At 43.9% G+C, this 21,425-nt stretch overlaps 1 protein-coding gene across 1 annotated transcript; it reads left to right on the top strand.

Annotated features, from left to right (window-relative positions):
- The first annotated feature begins 708 nt into the window (after nucleotides 1-708).
- On the top strand, nucleotides 709-3,763 carry LOC147454850 (putative pentatricopeptide repeat-containing protein At3g01580). Its single transcript, XM_086516669.1, has one exon. The coding sequence runs from the start codon at nucleotides 734-736 to the stop codon at nucleotides 3,056-3,058; it is 2,325 nt and encodes a 774-aa protein (XP_086372795.1). The 5' UTR covers nucleotides 709-733; the 3' UTR covers nucleotides 3,059-3,763.
- Nucleotides 3,764-21,425: the final 17,662 nt, after the last annotated feature.

Raw genomic sequence — 21,425 nt, 5'->3', positions numbered from 1 at the left:
TCATGAAAAGCATGACAATAATTCCCTCTATTTCTCTCTCTCTCTCTCACACACACACAGACACACACAGTCAGCCACACAACGCACTCCCTTTCTTCACATGGCCAAGCTCATGCATAACCCCATGGTCGAGCCCTGAGATGCTTGCAGAAAGCATGCATGGAACCCACGCATCCAACCCTTCAACGAGAAAAAAATTTGTGCTCACCTTCAATGCTCTGCCCACACAGAACGCATGCATCCCAACCTTCACAGCCAGCGAGAAAAGGAGATGCCCTCACCCGCTTGGCCCTCAAACGATGCTGAGCTAGAGCGATGACGGGATTATCCACCAGTAGCGCAAAATCCTGTAAGGACCCCCCCCCCCCCCCCCCGCCAAACCCCCGTATCCCCCCACCTGCGGGCTCACCATGCAACCAATCAGCAGTCGCCACACGTCCCATGGCTCATGTTTTGAATTTGGCCAGCCTGCCCAGCCCCCTCCGCTGTCCAGGTTTAGTTTTTACAGGTATGCACAGTCCAGATCCCCTCGATAAGCTCCATTCCAGTTCCCTACCATTGATCCCCTTACCTCCCCTCTTTAAATGCTATGTGTTATATAGTCCTGAGGCTCCCCTCTCAACGCATCCTCCTCGAACGCATCTTCCTCGATTCCCTTTCTTTCTTGATTTTCTCCAGCCGGGTACCCCCTACACTACTAGTAACGAAGGCAAACTACTAGAATCATCATGACATGCGAAGTGCTCGTTTGCTTGGAGCTTTGAGGTATGGAAGCAGCTCATCGTTGATCTTCAGACGAGCCCACTCGATCCCCGCAACGCCGAAAACAGATCCTTCCTCTTCCCTTTGCTCATCCTCGTCTAAGAGTGTTAGCGGGCTGCGAAAGGAAGCCTGTTTATCCTCTTCTCTTTGTTGGGTGAAAGAAGCCGCGCCTGGAGAGGCGCTTTTCCCATCATCAATCAGCAGCATCCGTCAGCTCGAGACTGCTATTGACTCTTTTTCTGGCCTGCCCAGCCCTCCATCCTCCGATACCTTGCTCTTTCTTCTTAAAGCTTGCCTCAGACTCAAGTCCCTTCCACAAGCTAAACGAATTCTTGCTTGCATCTTTCATCATCGCATTCAGCTTTCTGGATTCCTCGGCGACTATCTGGTTGTAACCCTCGCAAAATGTGGTGCTGCGACTGAAGCTTGGAAGCTCTCTTGTACCTTGCCTTGCCGCACCATCTTCTCCTGGAGTGCCATTATCTCTGTTCATGTCGATCATGGGGATCACTCGGAAGCCCTCAAGCTGTATCAGTGTATGCAAGAGGAAAATGTGCATCCAAACAAGTTTACCCTTGTTAGTCTATTCAAAGCATGCGGTTTCTTGTCTAACCTCACACAGGGCAAGAAGCTTCATGAGTACGCTCGCAGGATGGGCCTCGCTTCTGATGCCTTTGTTGGTAGCTCCCTTGTTAGCATGTATGGAAAGTGTGGGACCATTGCAGAAGCAGAAGATGCATTTTGCAATTTATCTCAACAGGATGTTGTCTCTTGGACTTCAATGCTTTCAGCCTACGTGGAACAGGGGCAGGGTGAAAAGGCATTGCTGTTATATCGACAAATCCTGAAGGAAGGGTTGGGCATCAGGGAGGTAACATCAGTCATTGCTCTGCAGGCATGTGGCATTCTGGCGGAAAAAGAGGTTTTCGAAGAGCAACGAATTAAGGTCAAGTCATTAGCACTGGCACGGGCTCTACATGCAGATGCTGTTGTTGAGGGTTATGCATCACGGCTCATGGTTGGGAACACCCTTGTGAGTGCGTATGGCAAGTGCAAGTCAATTGCGGATGCAGAGCATGCATTCTGTGCCATGTCCATGCGTGACGTTGTGTCATGGAATGCAATGCTTTCCGCATATATTGAGAGGTCAGAAGGTAGAAAGGCTTTACAGCTATATTGCCAGATGCAGGTGGAGAATACTGAACCAGAACATGTGACTTTCATTATGTTGCTTCAAGCATGTGCCGCTATTGCTAAAAAGGAAGAAACATCTTTCATGAATGGGCAACCTATTAAGCCTATTGCTTTGGAAGTTGCTAATTCATTGCACATGGACTCCTTGAGAAGAGGCTTTGCGTCAGACATGATTGTCGCGTCAACACTTCTTGATGTTTATGGCAAATGTGGAAGTGTTCCTCTAGCAGAGGATGTCTTCAGTAAGCTGCCTCAGCGTAATGCAGTGTCATGGACTGCTCTTCTTTTTGCCTATGTTGAACAAAAACAAGTAGATAAGGCTTTGATTTTTTACATGAAGATGAAAGAGGAGCGAGTGTGTCTGGATGCCGTTGCGTTGGTCTCCTTGCTTCAAGCTTGCAGGGAATGTGGAAGCTTGGAACTATGCAAGTATCTTCACTTTAATGTGGTCTCTTCTGGCTTCGATTCGATCTCTGGCATGCAAACAACGCTAGTTTATACGTATGGAAGCTGTGCAAGCATGGGTGATGCACAAACCAGTTTTGATGGCCTTTTGTCGCCAGACATTATGTTGTGGAGTGCATGTATTGATGGTCATGCATCTGAAGGAAACTCTGCAAAAAGCTTGCACTTGTTTGAAAACTTTATACTGGGCGGAAGGAAGCCTGATGAAATTTTGCTTGCTTCAGTCCTTTCAGCTTGCTGTTACTCTGGTCACTTAGCAATGGGATTGGAGTATTTTAGCTTGATGGATAAGGATTTTGGACTGACTCCTAATTTGAAGCATTTTGGTATTCTTATAGATCTACTTGGCAGGGCTGGGGACCTAAGAAGGACAGAAAATATGCTGAAAAACATGCCAATGAAGGCTGATCTTGCCATCTGGGTGTCCGTTCTAGGTGCATGTCGCACTCATGGCAATGTCCAACTCGCAAGGCATGCATTTAATCATGCAATAAGCCTTCAACCCGAGAGGGAAACATCATATGTTTTGATTTCAAACATATATGCAGATGCTGGGATGCAGGATTGTGTTTCTGAGGTGGAGAGAATTAGGCAGAGACAGGGTGCTTGGGACAACAAATGGCTAGAGATGGAGTGAGAGGACAGATATTATATATTGACAGGTGAATTGAATTGTGCACTGCTTACACCAGGAAGCTTTTGAAAGGTCGGAACTTGTCTGACTGGATTTGGAGGTTTTTTTTCCGAAAGGCTTTGAAGAGGAGTGCAAGTGCAATGATGATGCTAGTGCTAGGAAACAATGGTGCTGTTAATGTATTGTATCTGTTGTGCCTTGTAAATGCAAATGGTTTGTGAGGGGTGGGCGATTGGAGGCTGAATCGGTCCACAAATTGTGGGCAACTTTCAAGAGCTTCTGAATAGGACTGTACTTGCAAAGAAGCTAATACTGTTCATAAACAACAGGAAGGAAGTGATGGTGCTGTCAAATTGATGGCTTCTCCTTTTATACTCATCCCTCATGCTTAATGCAAACACTGCACTTGATTGAAATTTGGCAAGAATGCTGAGAGATACCACACCATTATTACAAGGAACAGTCACAAATCATCTTCCCTTTAAAGGTAGAAACCAATGGAAAGCACTAGCCATTGCTGATTTTAGTACATCCAACTTGAAGATTACACTCAAAACTAATGTATGAATATTCACCCCATGGTCTAGGTTAGTATGATGAGCATGGCTAGATGTAGTGATGACATTTTTGTATGTCGAAATGCTCGAGTGGCATTTAGTGTACCAAGATCATCTACAGTAGACAAAGGCACTACCTTTGATTGAGTAATCCTCTCTCTCTCTCTCTCTCTCTCTCTCTCTCTCTCTCTCTCTCTCTCTCACACACACACACTCAATGTCCACAGAATGTTGCCATCATGGCTTCATTCTCTCATTTCCACACCGCACTAACATTACTTTGGTTTTTTGTTTTCTAATTATTACCACAATGTGAAAAACATTGAAGTTCTTTATTAGTTTATATCACATGTTTGCTCCATCAACTTTTCAAACAATATTGAAGACATTCTTTTAAAGAAAAAGAAGTAGATCGGTTCTCTTCAAGACACTCTTGGAATAGGTTTCTGTTAGTAATTCGACTTGCACAATGAGAACAAATCTGCATATACTTTTTAAAAAAAAACCATTGTTATTCATGAGCGTCCCAAACTACTCGGCTATTAACTGTTGGGCATACTCCCATCGCAGCAACATCGGTACCAACTTGGATGTTGTCTCATGCCACGATAAAACAAGAAGTCCGCAATATTTCACTGGGCAACCTGGTCGTACTCATTTCCCACCGATGACGGTGCACCCTGGGCATCATCTCACGCCATGGCAGCTATCACTTGTTATCAATGCTAGTAAGTAGAGAGTCTAAGAGAAACCATACCAAAAGGCTTGACAAACATTCTTTCCTAATCAATCAGTCTGTCCCAATCATTTCTTACCTAGTTTACGACCAAATGTTGTGTTTCCACGGATAAGCCTTATGTTTTGATCAATGTTTTTGTTAAGATGGCTTTTCTATTGATTCTTTAAGGTCATGTATGCAATGTACGCTTAACTTGAATGACATTGCTAACCTATGTCACCTTTTCATTAGATACGATTGTCTTTTTCACGACGTCGGTGTTGGGGTATAAAGCCCAATGTGGTCGCCTAGGTAAGTGGGCGGGTCGCCAGGTATGTACACATATTCTTTCGTAAAAACCTAATAAGAACTCACTATGCTCTACACATTACAGTAGAGCGAGTTCACCATATCGTCGTGCTCTTCTTCTCGCACTCTCTCTCGCGTCGCACTTTCGCTCGTACTCCTTCAACTGGTATCAGAGCTCAGATCGAGGCTCAGGGCAGCACTGCAGGAGGCTAGAGTCACCAGCTCAGATTGGAGTGAAATTCGACAGGCGAAGACACGGCCCCAAATCTCGTGGGAAAGCCCGAATGGCTAGGTATTGTCAGAATTTCATTCTGAGGTCATCTCGGCCACCGTTCGGCTTCGACAAAGGTCTGCGCAGGCCATTTTTGACTACGTGGTCTCGACGGGTGCAGATCCGACTCTGCAAATTTGGGGTTTTCGGCCTACGACTGCAGGTGCTGAGGATATCGACACTCCCAGAGTGTTGATTTGTGGCTGTCTACACATCGAAGGACGGCTCACAGTTCTTGGAGGCGTGTCACATGCGACACGGGCGCATCTACACACAGACTGTAGGCGACATCCACTAGTTCATCAGGTAGCTTGTGTTTGCTGCTTGATATTCCAGATTTCATCCTGACATTGCAGGTACTTCCACATGGGATGTATTGTCAGAGATGATGTATGTCTGTTGAGGGTGTGCTGGCTGTGAGTCACGCAGCAAACAACCGCCGTAGTGGTTACAGCATACAGTGGGAAATTTGTGGATGTATGACTTTGTGGGAAGTCTATGTACTGTCAGATTTACTGCAGCCTTTGTTGAGGGTCGAGTGAGGTTTTATTGAGCTGGGGGATTCTCGAATGTTGAGATCCTTTTGGTGATACAGGTCTTGGAGCGATCCCTCGAGCACCCTTAGATAGGCAGCTAGGATGTATTGACTGTGAGTTAGACAGTTGGGATTGTATCTTTGCTTTACTGCCGTTGAGGCATTGTCGCAGTCTATGCTTATAGGACAGTGACAGGACAGTGAGAGACAGTACAGGTGCAGGACAGGTTTACCCGCAGCTTACAGTGTCAGAGAGACAGTGTTTTTTGAGCTGTTTTTAGTACACCAGAGCCATTTTACAAAGCAGACTCTGCCAAAATTTCTGCAGAATCTGAAGCTTTCTTGGTTCATTGACAGGTTGATATTGGTTCAGAGGTCAGTTTACAGGGGAAACTCTGCCGAATTTTTCTCAGAAAAGTAAACTACTGTGAAGCGTAGCTATGGCTGGATCACATGACACTGTTCTTTACAATATCAAGAAGCTGGAAGGAACCAATTTCCCATTGTGGAAGAAGCAGATTTGGCACGTGTTTGTACAAAAGAAGCAGATAAAACCTATAAAGCTCAAGGGGATAAAACCAGAAGATATGGACGAAGATGAATGGAGCGAAATGGATGAATTGGCACTTTCTACCATTATGCTGACTTTAGCAGAAAGCGTTTACTTCAATGTAGCAGACGAGATATCGGCTTATCAAGCATGGTTAAAGCTGAGTGATCTTTATGAGAAGCAGAGTGCAGCTTCACAGGTATACTGGCTTAAGAAGCTTGTTGACTTGAAGATGAAAGAAGGGACACCTATGTCCAATCATCTGAATGAATTCAACACAATCTATAGTCAGTTGTCAGCTCAAGGTGTCAAGTTTGATGAACCTGTTAGAGCTATGTTCCTGTTGATCACATTGCCGGAAAGTTGGGACACTTTTCGCACAGCTTTGAGTAATTCTGCACCTCCAGATGGTTTGAACATAGCAGGTGTAGAAGGAAGTCTGCTTACTGAAGAAACCAATAGAAAGACAATGGACAAAGGCAAAGGAACAGCCTTAGTTGTCAGGGGAAGGACCAAAGAAAAGTACAAAGGTGGAAAGAGGAATCAGTCTCGTAGCAAGTCCCGCAGTGCTAAAGGCAAGAGTGACATAGAATACTACCATTGTGGCAAGAAGGGTCACATGAAAAGAGACTGCAGAGAATGGAAAGCAGAAAAAGGCAAAGAGAAAGCTGAAGACCATGGTGAGAAGAACAAGTCCTCAGTGAAGATTCAAGAAATAAATGTGACAAACACTGTTGCAGAGGATGACAGTCTAGTGTCAGGAGACATCTACTTCTTGAAGAATACAATGGACTCAGCTCTTCTTACAGCATCTGATGGAAATGCACTGAGTGACTAGATTATAGACTCAGGGGCATCACTTCATGTGTCTCCAAACAAGGAGTGGTTTACTTCTTATGTGACCACTAAAGATCATGTTCGGCTAGGCAATGGGTAGACATGTGAGATCTTAGGTGTTGGAGATGTTCAATTGAAGTTTCAGAATGGCTCTTCTTTCACGCTGAAGAATGTGAGACATGTTCCCGCAATTACAAAGAGCTTGATCCGCACAGGTTTACTTGATGATGCTGGCTACGTCACCATTTTTGGACAGAACATGTGGAAGATATCCAAGGGTTCTATGACAGTAGCACATGGAGTAAAGTCTGGAGGACTTTACATGATTTATGTATCAAATGTCTCTAAAAATGTAATCAATGTAACCGAGCAGCTGAACGTTTCTTTGTGGCATAGCCGGTTAGGACATATGTCCAAGAAGGGAATGGAAATCTTGTCTCGTTCTGGTGATTTGCCTGGCTTTTCATTTAATGATTTTGAATTCTGTGAACATTGTCTGTATGGTAAGCAAACACAGCAACCACATAAGCATAGAAGCAGTAGAAGAGATACACAGTTGGCACTTGTTCATAGTGATTTGTGTGGATCTATGCCTAACCTATCTCTAGGGGGAGCTTCTTACTTTATGACATTTATAGATGATTACTCGAGGAAAGTATGGGTTTACTTTCTCAAGCACTAGGATGAAGCGTTTAGTGTTTTCAAAACGTTTGTGACACTTGTGGAGAATCAGAGTGGCAAGAAGCTTAAATGCTTACGCACTGACAATGGTGGAGAGTATGTTTCAAAGGCCTTTCAGGACTTTTGTGAGTCAAAAGGTATAAAACGTGAACTTACTGCTCCTTACAATCCTCCTCAAAATGGTGTTGCTGAGAGGATGAATAGGACAATACAAGAGAAGTTCAGAAGTATGTTGTCTAATGCACAACTGCCAAATGGGTTTTGGGCTGAAGCTGTATCAACAGCTGTTCATCTTGTAAATAGATCTCCTAGCAAGGTTTTGCAGAAGGATTCAGTGCCAGAGATGGTATGGTCAGGCAAAATGCCCTCATACAAGCATCTCAGAGTCTTTGGCTGTGAGGCATATACTCACGTTCCAAAGGAATTTAGGAACAAACTTGAGCCAAAGAGTAGAAAGTGCATCTTTCTAGGCTATGGTAATTCTGGTGAGATGGGGTACAGACTTTGGGATCCCAAATCCAGAAAGGTTGTCCGCAACAATGATGTTCACTTTAATGAATCCAAATATCATTCTAAACCAGAGAGGGTTGAGGAGATTAGAAGAGTTGTCTTCCAAGAAGATGGACCTGCACGTGCAAGACAAAATGTCAGGGCTCAAGAGGAGCAAGGACAGGATAGAGTGGAACCACAGGTTGTGGCTGAGCCTGAGCCACCTATTGTGCGTAGATCTGGATGTGTCACGCGACCTCCTGATAGGTTTGTTCCATCTATGAACTATGTCATGTTGACTGATTGCAATGAGCCTTCATGTTACAAGGAAGCAGTGCAAATGAAGGACTCCGGGAATTGGCAATTGGCCATGCGGTCAGAGATGACAGCTCTGCATAAAAACCAGACATGGAAGCTAGTTAAATTACCACGGGGCAAAAAGGCTCTACCCTGTAAATGGGTTTACAGGTATAAGATCACCGCTCATGATAGTCAGCCAAAGTACAAAGCAAGGCTTGTTGCCAAGGGCTTTAAGCAAGAACAAGGCATTGACTTTGATGAAGTCTTCTCTCCGGTGGTCAAGATGACTACATTGAGATGCTTTCTTGCATTGGTTGCCATATTAGATTTGGTGTTGCACCAAATGGATGTCAAGACAACGTTCTTGCTTGGTGATTTAGATGTGGAAATTTACATGCAGCAGCCAGAAGGGTTTGTTGAGAAAGGCAAGGAAGATTGGGTATGCCAGTTGTTAAAGAGTCTTTATGGCTTAAAACAATCACCGAGGGCATGGTACCATAAATTCCACAAGTTTATGCTTTCTCAAGGCTACAAGCGTAGTGAGTTCGATCACTGTCTATATACAAAGAAGGCTAAGGATGGTAGTTGGCTGATCCTTATTTTGTATGTGGATGACATGTTGATTGCTGGCAAGCACTTGGAAGAAATTTCAGCTTTGAAGTCAAAGATGGCAAAATCGTTTGACATGAAAGACATGGGTGAGGCAAGTCATATACTTGGTATGCGCATTGAGAGAGACAGATCAAAGAAGTTTATTTGGTTATCTCAAACAGAGTATATTGACAAGGTTTTGCAACGTTTCAATATGGAGAAGGGAAAGGCATTGAGTGTTCCATTGCCACCATATGTGAAACTTAGCAAACAAGATTGTCCTGTGTCTGAGGAAGAACAGGCTGAAATGGATAAGATTCCATATGCGTCTGCAGTGGGTAGTTTGATGTATGCAATGATTGGTACTCGCCTAGACATTGCATTTGCAGTGGGAGTAGTAAGTCGATACATGTCAAACCCAGGCAAGAAACATTGGGAGGCAGTGAAAGGAATATTGAGATACCTGAAAGCTACAAAGAGTATGCGTATATGCTATGGGAGTCAGGAGCTAAGTGTAAAGGGTTTTACAGACTCAGATTATGCAGGTGACTTAGACAACCGAAGGTCTACGTCAGGGTATGTCTTTACATTGGCTGGTGGAGCAGTATCATGGCGTTCTAGATTACAAGATTGTGTTACTCAGTCTACTACAGAGGCTGAATATGTTGCAGCATCAGAGGCATGCAAAGAATCAATTTGGCTTAATCGACTAGTAACAGATTTGGGAATCAAAGAAGAGATGCCTGTGTTATATTGTGATAGTCAAAGTGCTATACAATTGGCTCGCAATCCAGTTTATCACTCAAAGACAAAGCATGTGGATGTGAAGTATCATTTCATCAGGGAAATGCTCGAGGATAAGAAACTTCAGCTTGTCAAAGTTCACACCACAGAAAATCCTGTTGATCTACTTACAAAAGGACTTCCCTTAGAGAGCTTTGCGCATTTTCGCAAGCAGTTAGGTGTAGGGTAGTACATCACTTCTCTATATCTCTTGTATATTAGCTTGTATAGTACCTTCTCTCACACTTAAAGTACCACATTGGACTTTAAGTGGGAGGTTGTTGGGGTATAAAGCCCAATGTGGTCGCCCAAGTAAGTGGGCGGGCCACCAGGTATGTACACATATTCTTTTGTAAAAACCTAATAAGAACTCACTATGCTCTACACATTACAGTAGAGCGAGTTCACCATATCGTCGTGCTCTTCTTCTCGCACTCTCTCTCGCGTCGCACTTCCGCTCGTACTCCTTCAGTCGGCGCCGCTCATTCAATACCGCTTTCGACATCATTGAAATTTTTAACAAAATTATCAACCAGTGTCAGAAACTAATGATTTTGACACTGCCAATACGTTCGAAACGCCCAAAAACTTAAAAACCGACTGTCTACTTGCCTTGTTCTGATACCCAGAGAGGGAGAAAATGTCCAAAAACCCCTAAAAAAGAGTTTTAGCCGAACAGCGCATGAGGGACACTTTAACTTCCTGTGGAATGAGCTCTGCGCGCTGTTCGGCTAGAACCTCGTTCTAGGGGTTTATGTATATATAAAGAACTTCTCACTATATATATATATATATACACACACACACACATATACATGCATATATATACATATACACATAAACCCCTAGAAGGAGGTTCTAGCCGAACAGCACGCAGATATACAAATGATTTTTTGATATCAAACTGATCATTTAATGTGGGAGAATAAACGAGAAGGAGAGTTAGAATATAGACATGTGCTTATGGATCTATCTCAGCACGAGACCAGCTAATGGAGCTTGAAAGACCTTAGGGTTAGCTTCATTAAAGACCTCCAAAGGTTAGTGTTAAAAGTCCTTACACCTAGGACCTTAGGCAGGATATGGCTGAGCTTGAGGTGGGAACCCGGCCCAAGCTTGAGGTGCTTATCGTGCTTGCTGACTAAGGTGATTGAGATGCTTGTTGTGCTTGCTGACTAAGGTTCTTGAGGTGCTTGTCATGCTTGATGATAAAGGTGCCTAAGGGGCTTCATGACTAAGGTGCTCAAGGGGTGAGGTGTTCCAAAGTCAACATGATCCCTACAAGAAGGGGGGCGACCCCTAAAGCTAGGGGCATGAGAGAGAACACATACACGCACTTACTCAAGGCAAGCCCAAGACTAAGAGGCAACAAGGACACATGTCAAGCACCTACACATGCTGCCCTCATGTAGTGCCTAAAGCCAATTAGTTGACCTCTACAAAGGTCTAATGAGAATTTTAGTTTGTTTAATTAATTGTTTAAGCATTATTCAAGCCCTCTCTCTCAAAGGGGTATGAAGGACACTTGTCCTAATGCTACCCTTGTTGCTTGATATGCACAAAGCATGTGATTGGCCAAGCTTGAGGAGGTCCAATCACCATCAAGGAAGAGCTAGAAGAGGGGGTCGAGGGGGTGTGCTTGCCCATATACCCTCTCTCATTCAATCACACGCACACTCATTCTCATAGTGTGTTGTGCAAGAACACCATCTCCTTCTCCAACCTTGAGAAGTTGAGAGCCTACACCGGCAACTCTTGGATATGGAATGCAAATCCAACCAAGAGACATGCTCCAAAGTGCATGATTGCCATCTCCATTATTATGCTATTATGCTATGCTAAGCAACAAGAGCAATATCAAGTGAGGAGTCTATGTCTTTCTCGTATGTTACTTCTTCTTCCTCTTCCCTACCCTCTCTCCACCTTCGAAGGTGTTTGAGGTCTTGGGACTAAGGCCAAGGACAAGTTAATGCTTTGGTAAGATAGTTAAGAGCATAATATTGGCGCATGAAGATTTCCATCTTCATTGCACTAATGAGGTCTCAAGGAACACCAATCTTGTATTGTACCAAGTCTCTCTACATGGGAGAAAAGTCGTTTGGAGGGGGGGGCGGCTCCAAGTAAATCCGGTCCTCAATTGCTATCAATTTCACTAATCTTTTCTGTCTCTTTTACAAGTATTGTTCATGCCAAGCTAATTAGGTGTAATGTTCATTTTGCTACTTTTAATCAAGTACTCTTCTTTAAGATTTTTGCGGCTCACGGCTCGCTTCGATTGTATTCCTCGCTTTTTCTATCTCTTTCGTCTTTTCTTGCTCGACTCGCTTCTTTCCCTCTTGCAGTGTGAATTTATGACGATACTTTTTTGCTTCTTTGCCTCTTTTGGAACCTCCCTTCTTTTTAAAAAAAAAATTTGTGGAATTTTTTACTTTTCTTTTTTTGTTATTTTTGTGATTTTGTGCAATTTTTTTGGGAAACTTTTGCCTTTTTATATGAATTTCCCTTTTTCCATTGATTTTTTGTTGAGAGTTTTCATGAGCTTTCTAAAATTTTTAATGAATTTTTTGTGAAGTTTTTGAAGTTTTTATTTTGTTTTTTTTTATGAGATTTGGTTGACTTTATTGTTTTTTTGTGAATTTTTAAACATGGTTTCTTTTTCTTTTTTTTAAATCTAGCTTTTTATCGTTTATTATGTTTCTCTAGAGAAATTTCTTTTTTTGGTAATTTTTTTAAACCTCCTTTTTTTTACTTCTTAATGTTTTCTTTAAATTATTTTTTGTTGAATTTTTTAATTATTCCTTTTTTTTCTTTTTCTCTTTTTTTTTGAAAGAGAATTTATTAAATGAAATTAATGAAAAATAAAATATTAAAAGCTAAACTAGACTTAGTTTAAATAATTGATTATTACTACCTTACTTGGTCGGCCGTCCAAGTCAACCAGCGTTGACCTGGGGCGAACTTTCAGCGACGATGACGACGGAGGTCGCGAGACGAGCGCACAGAGGAGTGATCGTTGGCGGCTTGACAGAACTGGATGCAGCAGAAGGGAGAGGGAGAGAATGATGTTGGCGGCCAGCGTTCGGGAAAAATCATTTTGCCAAACATACAAAATTCCTTTCCTTGAATTTACACTAAGAGGAAATTTTAGAAAATTAGGCTACTTTTTCAGGTTTTTACACTATTTTTCTCTATTATGGGGCGGAATTTCTCCTTTTCCCCTTGCCGTGAACCGGCATTTCGGAAATTGAAAACACTGTTGGCGGCTGTTGGTGAGCTCTGGACTCGATGGAGAGAAAGCGCATGTGGCGGGGCTAACAAAGTTGATGGCGCACGGCAGGGAAGGTAGCATGGACATGGAGAGAGAAAAGAGAGAGAGAGAGAGAGAGAGAGAGAGAGAGAGAGAGAGAGAGAGAGAGAGAGAGAGAGAGAGTGTACAATCTTGAACCGACGCTCTGCCAGTCTGCCGTACGCGCGAAAGAGAGGAGAGAGAGAGAGAGAGAGAGAGAGAGAGAGAGAGTGAGAGAAAGCAGGGCTAACAAGGGCAAACTTGAAATTCTACCGGTTTTTAGGTCAAAATTTTGAACCTTTTGCCGGGGAGAGTAGAAGAGAGAGATGGTGTAGACTTTTTGCACCGCAGGGGAAAATTTAAGAAAGTGACTCGTGAGTCGTCAGTGCAGGGCCCTAGTGTGTACGACGCTCTGAGTGAAGGCTTTTTCCGGACGGTGCGCTTTCTGATGAGAGAGATTGGGGTCAGTTTTTATTTTCAGTGCCGAAAGGCCATGATGAGAGAGAACCGAGGGAGAGAGACAAAGAGAGTGGCGGGTATATGTGTATGGATCCTAAACAAAGCCTAAAAGGCTGGAACATGAGTTATATTGGATGGTGGCATTGTGTAAATCTCAGGCAAAAGCTAGGAATCACAGATTTAAAACCAACACCATTCAGAGTGACAATGACTGATCATAGAGTGGTTCAAGCTACTGGACTAGTGGAAAGCATGCACATCACAGTGGGCAAGGAGAACTTGGCTTAAGATTGTTTGGTGCTATACATGATTATGCAAATCAGACATTAACTATCCAAGCTGCCAACAAAAGGATTCAGATAAATACTGACAATATTAGAAGCTGGAAGAAGGCATTGAGGCTAGAGGAATTATGCAAGAAAAATATCGGATATATAGAAAAAATGATTTGCCTTAATGAATATTTTCCCACTCATCACAGAAACCGACCTTACTGTTGTGCTCATGGATAAGGATTAGGTTGAGAGACAAAAGAGACAATACCCAGACCAGTTCACTGAGATGAACCCTAGGGAGGGAACAATTTAGTTGGAGGAACAACCACCAGAATAGCCACCACCAGAACAGAGGGGGAAACAAGTTCAAATTCAAACCAAAGGGGGAAACTAGTTCAAAAAAAAATTGATGAAGGGAACCGAGCAGCTGAAGAACCAGAGATTCATAATGGCCTTTTGGAATTAAGCAATCCATTCAATGATTATGCAAACATTAGCAAATGCTTCACTAGTGCCACCATGGAAGCAAGGGCATCACAACAATCAATATATGAGGATCAACATTACTGTCAAATGTTAAGTTAAATTGTAACAAGGCTATATTTCATAATTGTTTTCAATCTTGATTCATGAAAGCATTGTTTACTAAATTAAATCAACCCTAAAATCATGGCACTAAGGGCATTAACTTTGAAATGATTTATTCGCCATAGTTTTATCGTGGCAGAGGCATAGGTGTAGCATTGGCTGTGTGGACTTGAGCATGCCCTTTTGCACAAATAAAAGTGTCCTAGCATAAGCCTTTCTCGCGTTGATATCGTTGAAAGTGCTTTAAGGTACCCAAAAATGGGAGAGGACAACAAGATTGATTCAAAGAGATGCATCATGGGGGCATTCTTTCAAACGGGTTCATCTACATATATATATTCCAAATGTGATGTAACTTCTAGGCTATTTGATTAAATGCAAGATGATCTTATCTCTAGAGGCGCTCCTCTACGTTTTCATTTTTGGAGGCATGTGGCACTTTCCAAGACATTGAAGTGGGCAAAGAAATTCACAATGAAGTATTAGAGGACTATTGTTAAAGAATGTCACGCTTGCCAATGCTTTTGTTAAGTTGTGGAGCACATTGGAAATGTGCCGTTTAAAAATTAAAAGTAGCTAGGATGTGGTTGTTGAGTTGTGATACATTATAGTTTTTGGGATACAAAGTGACCACAATGTAGACAAGCCTATACAAGATCTACTCATGATGAGATTAACACACAAGGGTTGGTGAAAAACGTAGTTGTACTTGGCAATGCTAGGGACCAAGCTAGGGTAGGGACCAAGCTAGGGTGCGAGGTTCTTCCCTCTATCACACCCCATAATTTCCTAGGAAAATTTGACATTGTTGGGGCACCTAGCACCTTAGCTTCCTGCATGGGAAGCTCTCATCTCTCTATAAAGGGGGCAAGCTAGGGTGCCTAGTGCCCTAGGTTCTTCCATATGCCATAGGCACCCTAGGTTCTTCCATTTTTCACACCTCATAAGTGAGCAATATTCCCGCTTGTGTGTATCCAATATAGGAGACATTTAAGGAAAATTTTGGCATTGATAGGGTGCCTAGTGCCCAAGCTTTCTGCATGAAGTTTGTAAGGAACTTCTTAGAACTAGAGAAGGGGGTAGGATGGGGCGCCTAGCACCCTAGGACCTGCATGCCAATTGTGGGGTCCTCACAAAATCTAAACAAGTGTGGGATAACCTTGTTATGTGAGTTGTCATCTCTCCACGAACAAATGCAAGATATGCCATCATAGCTAAGACCGAGAAGCTTCAAGTTGTTTGCAAGTTCATGAGAGTGAGTCTGTGGTTTTGGGCTTCAATGGATGGGGGAAGTGCAATGTAATGATGGTTTTTCTTTTCTAGTTTGTGAGACAAATATGATGCTTAGGATGTGGGCAACAAGATTGAGAACAAGTCGAGACTTTCTAGCTTCAATTTGGGCTCAAATTGAGCAAGTTAGTGCCAAATCACCAAAACGAAGGGTCGATTGTATGGAGCTTTTGGAATTAATAGGGGAGGGGATCCATCTCATGCCATGCTTGAGATCCTACATGTGTGGTGAAACACAATGTATATATATATATATATATATATATATATATATATATAATAACTTTTTACCTCTTCCATTAGCATCCAGAGCCCCCCCCCCCCCCCCCCCCTCCCCCCCCCCCAACCCCCCACCAAGGGAGGAGCTCCCCTTGGCCCACTATGATGGGGAGGTCTCCTTCCTCACATGTGCCCGCGGTTGCCGCTGTGGGATGTGGTCTTGTCCGTTAACGTGGTCGGCCATTTGTTGTGTCGAGATGTTGGAGGCCCTTTGTGACACCTAGTAAGGGGCCGCCCTTATGGAAGAAGCCATCGCAGTTAAGTGGGAGTTTGTATGGAAAAGGGCCCGAGGAGCTAAAAAAAGAAAAAAAATGCTACTTTGGGAGATCATGGTAGGGTACACAAAATGAGAAAAAAGAGGGCTTTTTGAGAGGTTTTTTTTTTTGCATATATTTTTTGCGAGAACAAGCAACAACCAACGAGTATTTTTTGGTGTGTGTTTTGGAGAGCAAGCAAGAGGAGGAGAGCTTCATGAAAGCAAGGGGAGAAGAATAAGAAGGAAAATGAGCAAGCAAGGAGGACAAAGGGAAGGTTTTCTCTCTAGCTCTCTCACTCGGCAAGGCTTGGCATACAAGCAAGGACGACGAAGTGAGGGGATTTATCTCTCTCACTCTCTCTCAACAAAGAAGAAGATGAAGAAGATTGGAAATGCATTCGGCTTGATCCTCTCCTCTAGTGTACATCACCTATTGTGAGCGACACAAAGGGAAAGTTAACCATGGTGTTTTCCACTTGAATTGAGTATACATAGGGCCCCGTTTGTGGCAATTTCTTGTAAACCAGTTTTTGATATCAATTAACAATACAATTCTAGCTTCTTGATTTCATTTTGCAATCTGTGTAGCATCTCTTGTGTTCCAATCACTCTCTCACAACCAGAGGCGCAGTGCTTTCCCGATTCCTTTCCCTAACTACTTAATCCCCCACGTCTTTGGTGAACCCGACGTGAAGTGAGTCAAGGTGGGAATTTGTGATGGTGAGGATGTCTACACCATAAGAAGAAGTCATGCAGCAAATGATGCAATAGTTTGTTGCTTACATGCAGCAACAACACGCCACTCAACAACAATTCCATGTCAACAAGCAAATCCGGAAGGCTAGGCAGGTGGTGACTGACAAATTGCAGCGTTTTGAAGGCCAAAATATTTTGACATTTTGCATTGATTATGAACAATCTATGGAGGACAATGGCATTGAAGACCTTGATGCAATTGAAGGGTTTCATTTGATTGTAATGTCAAAATTGAGGGCCCAATTTGGAGAAATTTGACTTGCACATGGTGCTAAGTGGCAAGAATTTAAGAAGACTTTGCAAGAGGAGAAATTCCTTGAAGACTCTTGAAAAATATTAAGAAAGCCTATGCGGCTAACTATACACTAAGCGAGCGAATGAAAACTTTTGCCAAGAAAAACGAGAGAGGTGAGAGAGAGGGAGAGCCAAAGTGTGGTAGGGAGGAGGGAAAGGGGTAATATTGCAAATGGGGTTAACACCAAACGCGTTTTGCAATTAGCTCTTCAGTGGTGTAACCCATACAAGAGGTGTAGGTGGGTTTAAATAAATAACCATCCAAAGGGTGGAGGGGATTCCAAGGAGGCAGGTACAGAGTTTAAAGGGGAGGAGGCCTCTTCAATAAAGGAAGAATAATCCCTATCAAGGGGTAGGAAAAAGAGGGAAGGGGGGATTTAAAGAGGGGAAAAGGGATGGTTTAAAGAGTGCAAATTACAAGAGGGTACCAAGAGGTGAAGATTATGACATAATTAAATGGAGGAAAGGGAGGGGGGGGGGGGGGGGGGGGGGGGGGGAACGAAAAAGGTTGTTCCCTTAGAAAAGGAGTAAGCGACCAAAAGAAGAAGGAGGGGGAAAGGGAGAAGGGGAAGAAGGGCTCTTACTAGATAGAAGGTTGCCAAGGTTGGGTGCATTGAGCCAGCAAATGACTGGTTTGGTAAGGGAGGAAGTTCGGGGTGGATTTCTAGAATCTTAGATAGAGGTTGGTTAATGGACCGGGCCAAATTAAGTTGGCGGGTAAAGGGTGTAAAGGGGATTTTGAAGGTGTTGCATTCTTGAGGTTACTTTTCAAAAGGAGAGCGGGCCTAGAAGCATAGGTAACATAGAGAAAGCAAGCCTTTAGGAACGGTGTAGGGTATCCCTTAGCTCTAAGCCGGGAGAAGAAGAGGTTGCGAATAGAGATAAAACCCTCGAGCGTGTTTTCTCTAATGATATATCTCTTGAGCTCTGATAAAATAAATGCAATTTTTTGGTGCCTAGGATGCCAAGATTGCCACGGGATGTAGTTGTAGGAGTTAAGTGGTTTTTGGTGACAGTGTGTGTCAAGAATCCCCTTAGAGTAGAAAGAAGGCCCTTTGAAGAAGTGAATGTTCAAAATAAAAGCTTCATGTGAGGAGATAAAGGAAGTGATCTTAATGTGTTTTTGGAGAGGATGCCCATACTCAAGGAGGAGTTTTTTAAGGCTAGAGGGGGGGCCATCCCAAACTCCAAAAGCGTCGTCTATGAATCTCTTGAAGTTGAGGAGAGAAGGGGAAGAGACAAGGTTCCCTCCTTCCTCCAAGGAACATAGAAAAAGACAAGCATACACCACCGCAAAGTTAGACCCCATCGTGGTGCCTTTCACCTGCCAAAACTTTCCTTGAAAAGAGATGTAATGGTGGTTGAGAATGAGAGAGGCCAGGGAAAGAATGAAGCTAACTTTTGGATAGGGAAAGAGACCTTGGATAGAGTTTTTAAGTGCATAGAGTCCATCCTAGATAGGAATGCTAGGGTAGAGCGACTCCACGTCAAAGGTAAAAAGAGTAACATGGGGAGAAAAAGTGATGGCGGCCAAGTCCAAGATGAGAGAATGAGAGTTCGGGAGGTGTTGTTTTTGAGTAAGGAGTATGGGGAAGAGTTGCACATGTAGCCATTTCGAGGCATTCTCCAAGGTATACCCCTTGTAGGAGCAAATGGGACGGCCTACAAGGGTAGGTTTATGGATTTTTGGCAAAAGGAAGAAGGGACAGGGTTTGGGAGAAGATTGAGAGGAGGAGAGGATGTAAGATATTTCTTTGGAAGGAAGGAGATGAAAGTGGGAAACAATGGAAAGAAGAGTGGATTGGACAAATGGTAATGGAGGTGAAGAGATAGGAGAGTAAGTGAGAGGGTCCAAGAGGTGGCGTAGGGCTTCTTTATTGTACCATGATTGGGAGAGGATGACGGGGCCAAGGTTCTTATCGGCTGGCTTGATTATAATTTTATGATCATTTTTTAGAGAGGAAATAGCTTCTGGCAAGACGGGTTTAGCAAAAAAAGGTGGAGAATGGCTAAGGAGAGGTTTTAAAAGGGAGAAAGCATCATCACATGAAAGCCGCAGGGTGGTGGAGTGAGAAGGCGGGTTCCAAGAGGGATTGGGGATAGAAAAGGAAGGAGGAGGAAGAGGTGCATTCTTATTGGAAGAGGAAAAAGAGAGAGGAAGTGAATCTTTATTAAAAAAGAGTTTGAGTTGTAGACTTCTCTTGAGATTGGAATAAGCTTCGAGGACAGAAGAAGAAGGTGGAGGAGGGGACGGGGGAATGTAATTGAGTCCAAGACCCAAAATTTTGCGCTCTACGGAGGAGAGGGAGCGCTTAGCCAAGTTGTGAAAGGAGAAGTTGGTTAGTTTATTTTCAAGAGAGAAGATTGTTTGCTTACTTAAGGGCAAGATTTTGTAGAGAAGAGAATTGGTGAGAGGAAGCCAATATTTAAACCTTTTTCTAGTATCGTGAAGAGGAAGAAACGAGGAGTTACATGGAGGAGGAGTCCAAAGGTTAGGGAAGAGAGGGGTACGAGAGAAGAGCAAGTGGACCCAAGAGGAAGGGTGCTCTGAACCTATTTCATCCTCCTCCATTGCAAGTTTTTTGAAACTCTATGATTTTTGGGGAGGCTATGCTTAGGATGGGGATGTTGCGGGTGGGGGAAAGGGGTGGAAGTATTACAAGTGTTAAGAGGGTAATTGGGTGTTTTCAAAAGGGGAGGAACAAAGGTGAGGTTGGGAGAGAGGGGAGGAAAGAGGTAGTTCTTGGGGGAAGAGGTAGGGGGCAGCTTACAAGGGGTGGAAGAGAGGATCCCCGGGGAAAGGATTTGGGTTTTTTGAAAGGTTGATGCATGACCCCCTCATGAGAGGCTCTAGCCAAAGGAAGAGGTTTTTTATTGTGGATTACACAATGCGAGGCTTTAAGGTGTGGTGGCCTCTTTGGGGGAGGTGAGAGAAGGTTCTTCATTTGTGCGGTGACCTCATGATGCCTAATTCTCCCACCATTTCCTCCTTGGGTAGAGACTCCGCTTCTTCCGAAATGGTAGCTTGTGCTCTCTTCCTAGCATTATGAGCCGCCGAGTTCAAGGAGGAGGCCAAATGGGTTTGGAGGATAGAATTTTGAAGTAGATCATCAAATTCATGAAGTGTTGAAAGCTTCCAAGAGAGGAGTTGATTGGCCCATGCCGAAGGTTGGACTCTTGGAAAGGAGACGGAAACAAGCTTCTTAGTTAGGTCTAAGAGCCTTTCTTCTACAAGGTCGCGGTATGAGTCAACGCTTTTTTGAAGGTGGTTGATAAGAATGCCTTGGGTGCAATCCAATTGAAATTGGATATTAAGGGATTGGAACTTGGCACTCAAGAGTGCTTGTGCTTGAGCATCATCTAAGGAGAGGCGGGGAGGCTTCATACATAGACTAAGTGGAGCTTTTTGATTGGCCAGAAGGTTTTGCAAATGGGTGAGATGAGAGGTGGCTTGGTGTAGCTTATGGTTGAGGGTTTGAAACTCTACTAAGGAGAGTTATACAATTTTATCAAATTCACAAGGCTTGTTAATGGCGGGAAGAATGGGTAAGTTTTCAACAAGCAGATTGGTGGCAAGGGGTGGGGTAAAGGCCAAGGAAGAGGAGCTCGCAGAGAGAGCGCCAAAAGCGGTTGGAAAAGTTAGGGGGGGGCTAGAAAGGATGCCGCCTTGGATAGACTTGGGAAAGGCGCCCTTACGTGATACAAAAGCCGCACTTGCGGTGCCAAAAGCTTTGATAGAGGGGAGGGAGAGTTGGTTGAGGTCCTCCAAGGGCAAGTTGGCCGTGAGCCCCCGAAGTTCCTCCGGACCGAAAAGAGTTTTCTTAGAAGAGGTTGGGTAAAAGGAGGTGGGTAGTCCCGGGAGTGTAGCAACCCCGAGGGTGGATTAAAGAGGGCCGCATCCGAGGTGAATCCAAGGAGGGAGAGGGTAGGGTTGGGAGGGTACAAGGAAGCCCGAGAGTTTCCTTTAGCAAGGGTTGCCAAGGGGGTTGTAGCGTATGTAGTTAGATGGTAAAGAGGGCTTAAAAGGCTGCTGGTGGTCGAGGGGCCCATGGAGGGGATAATCGGAGTGGAGCTACTCCCGAGCAAAGGCTCAGGCGAGCTGTTGGGAGAGCCCGCGGCTCCCTCTATTTCCATGGCCATAGCCATTGCAAGGAAAGGGCTGGCCACCGACGAGGATGGGGGAATGGTATATATGCAGTAGCAGTGCCACACGGCACTATCACACGGTAGAGGAGCTGGGGACCGTCGAGAAGCCCGTCCCCAAAG

Source organism: Adiantum capillus-veneris, chromosome 7 (assembly GCF_014529385.1).
Source record: "Adiantum capillus-veneris isolate H3 chromosome 7, ASM1452938v2, whole genome shotgun sequence".
In the NCBI taxonomy this organism is placed as follows: Eukaryota; Viridiplantae; Streptophyta; class Polypodiopsida; order Polypodiales; family Pteridaceae; genus Adiantum; species Adiantum capillus-veneris.
The sequence above is the reverse complement of the archived record's forward strand: the minus strand, read 5'-3'. Positions and strand labels throughout refer to the sequence as shown.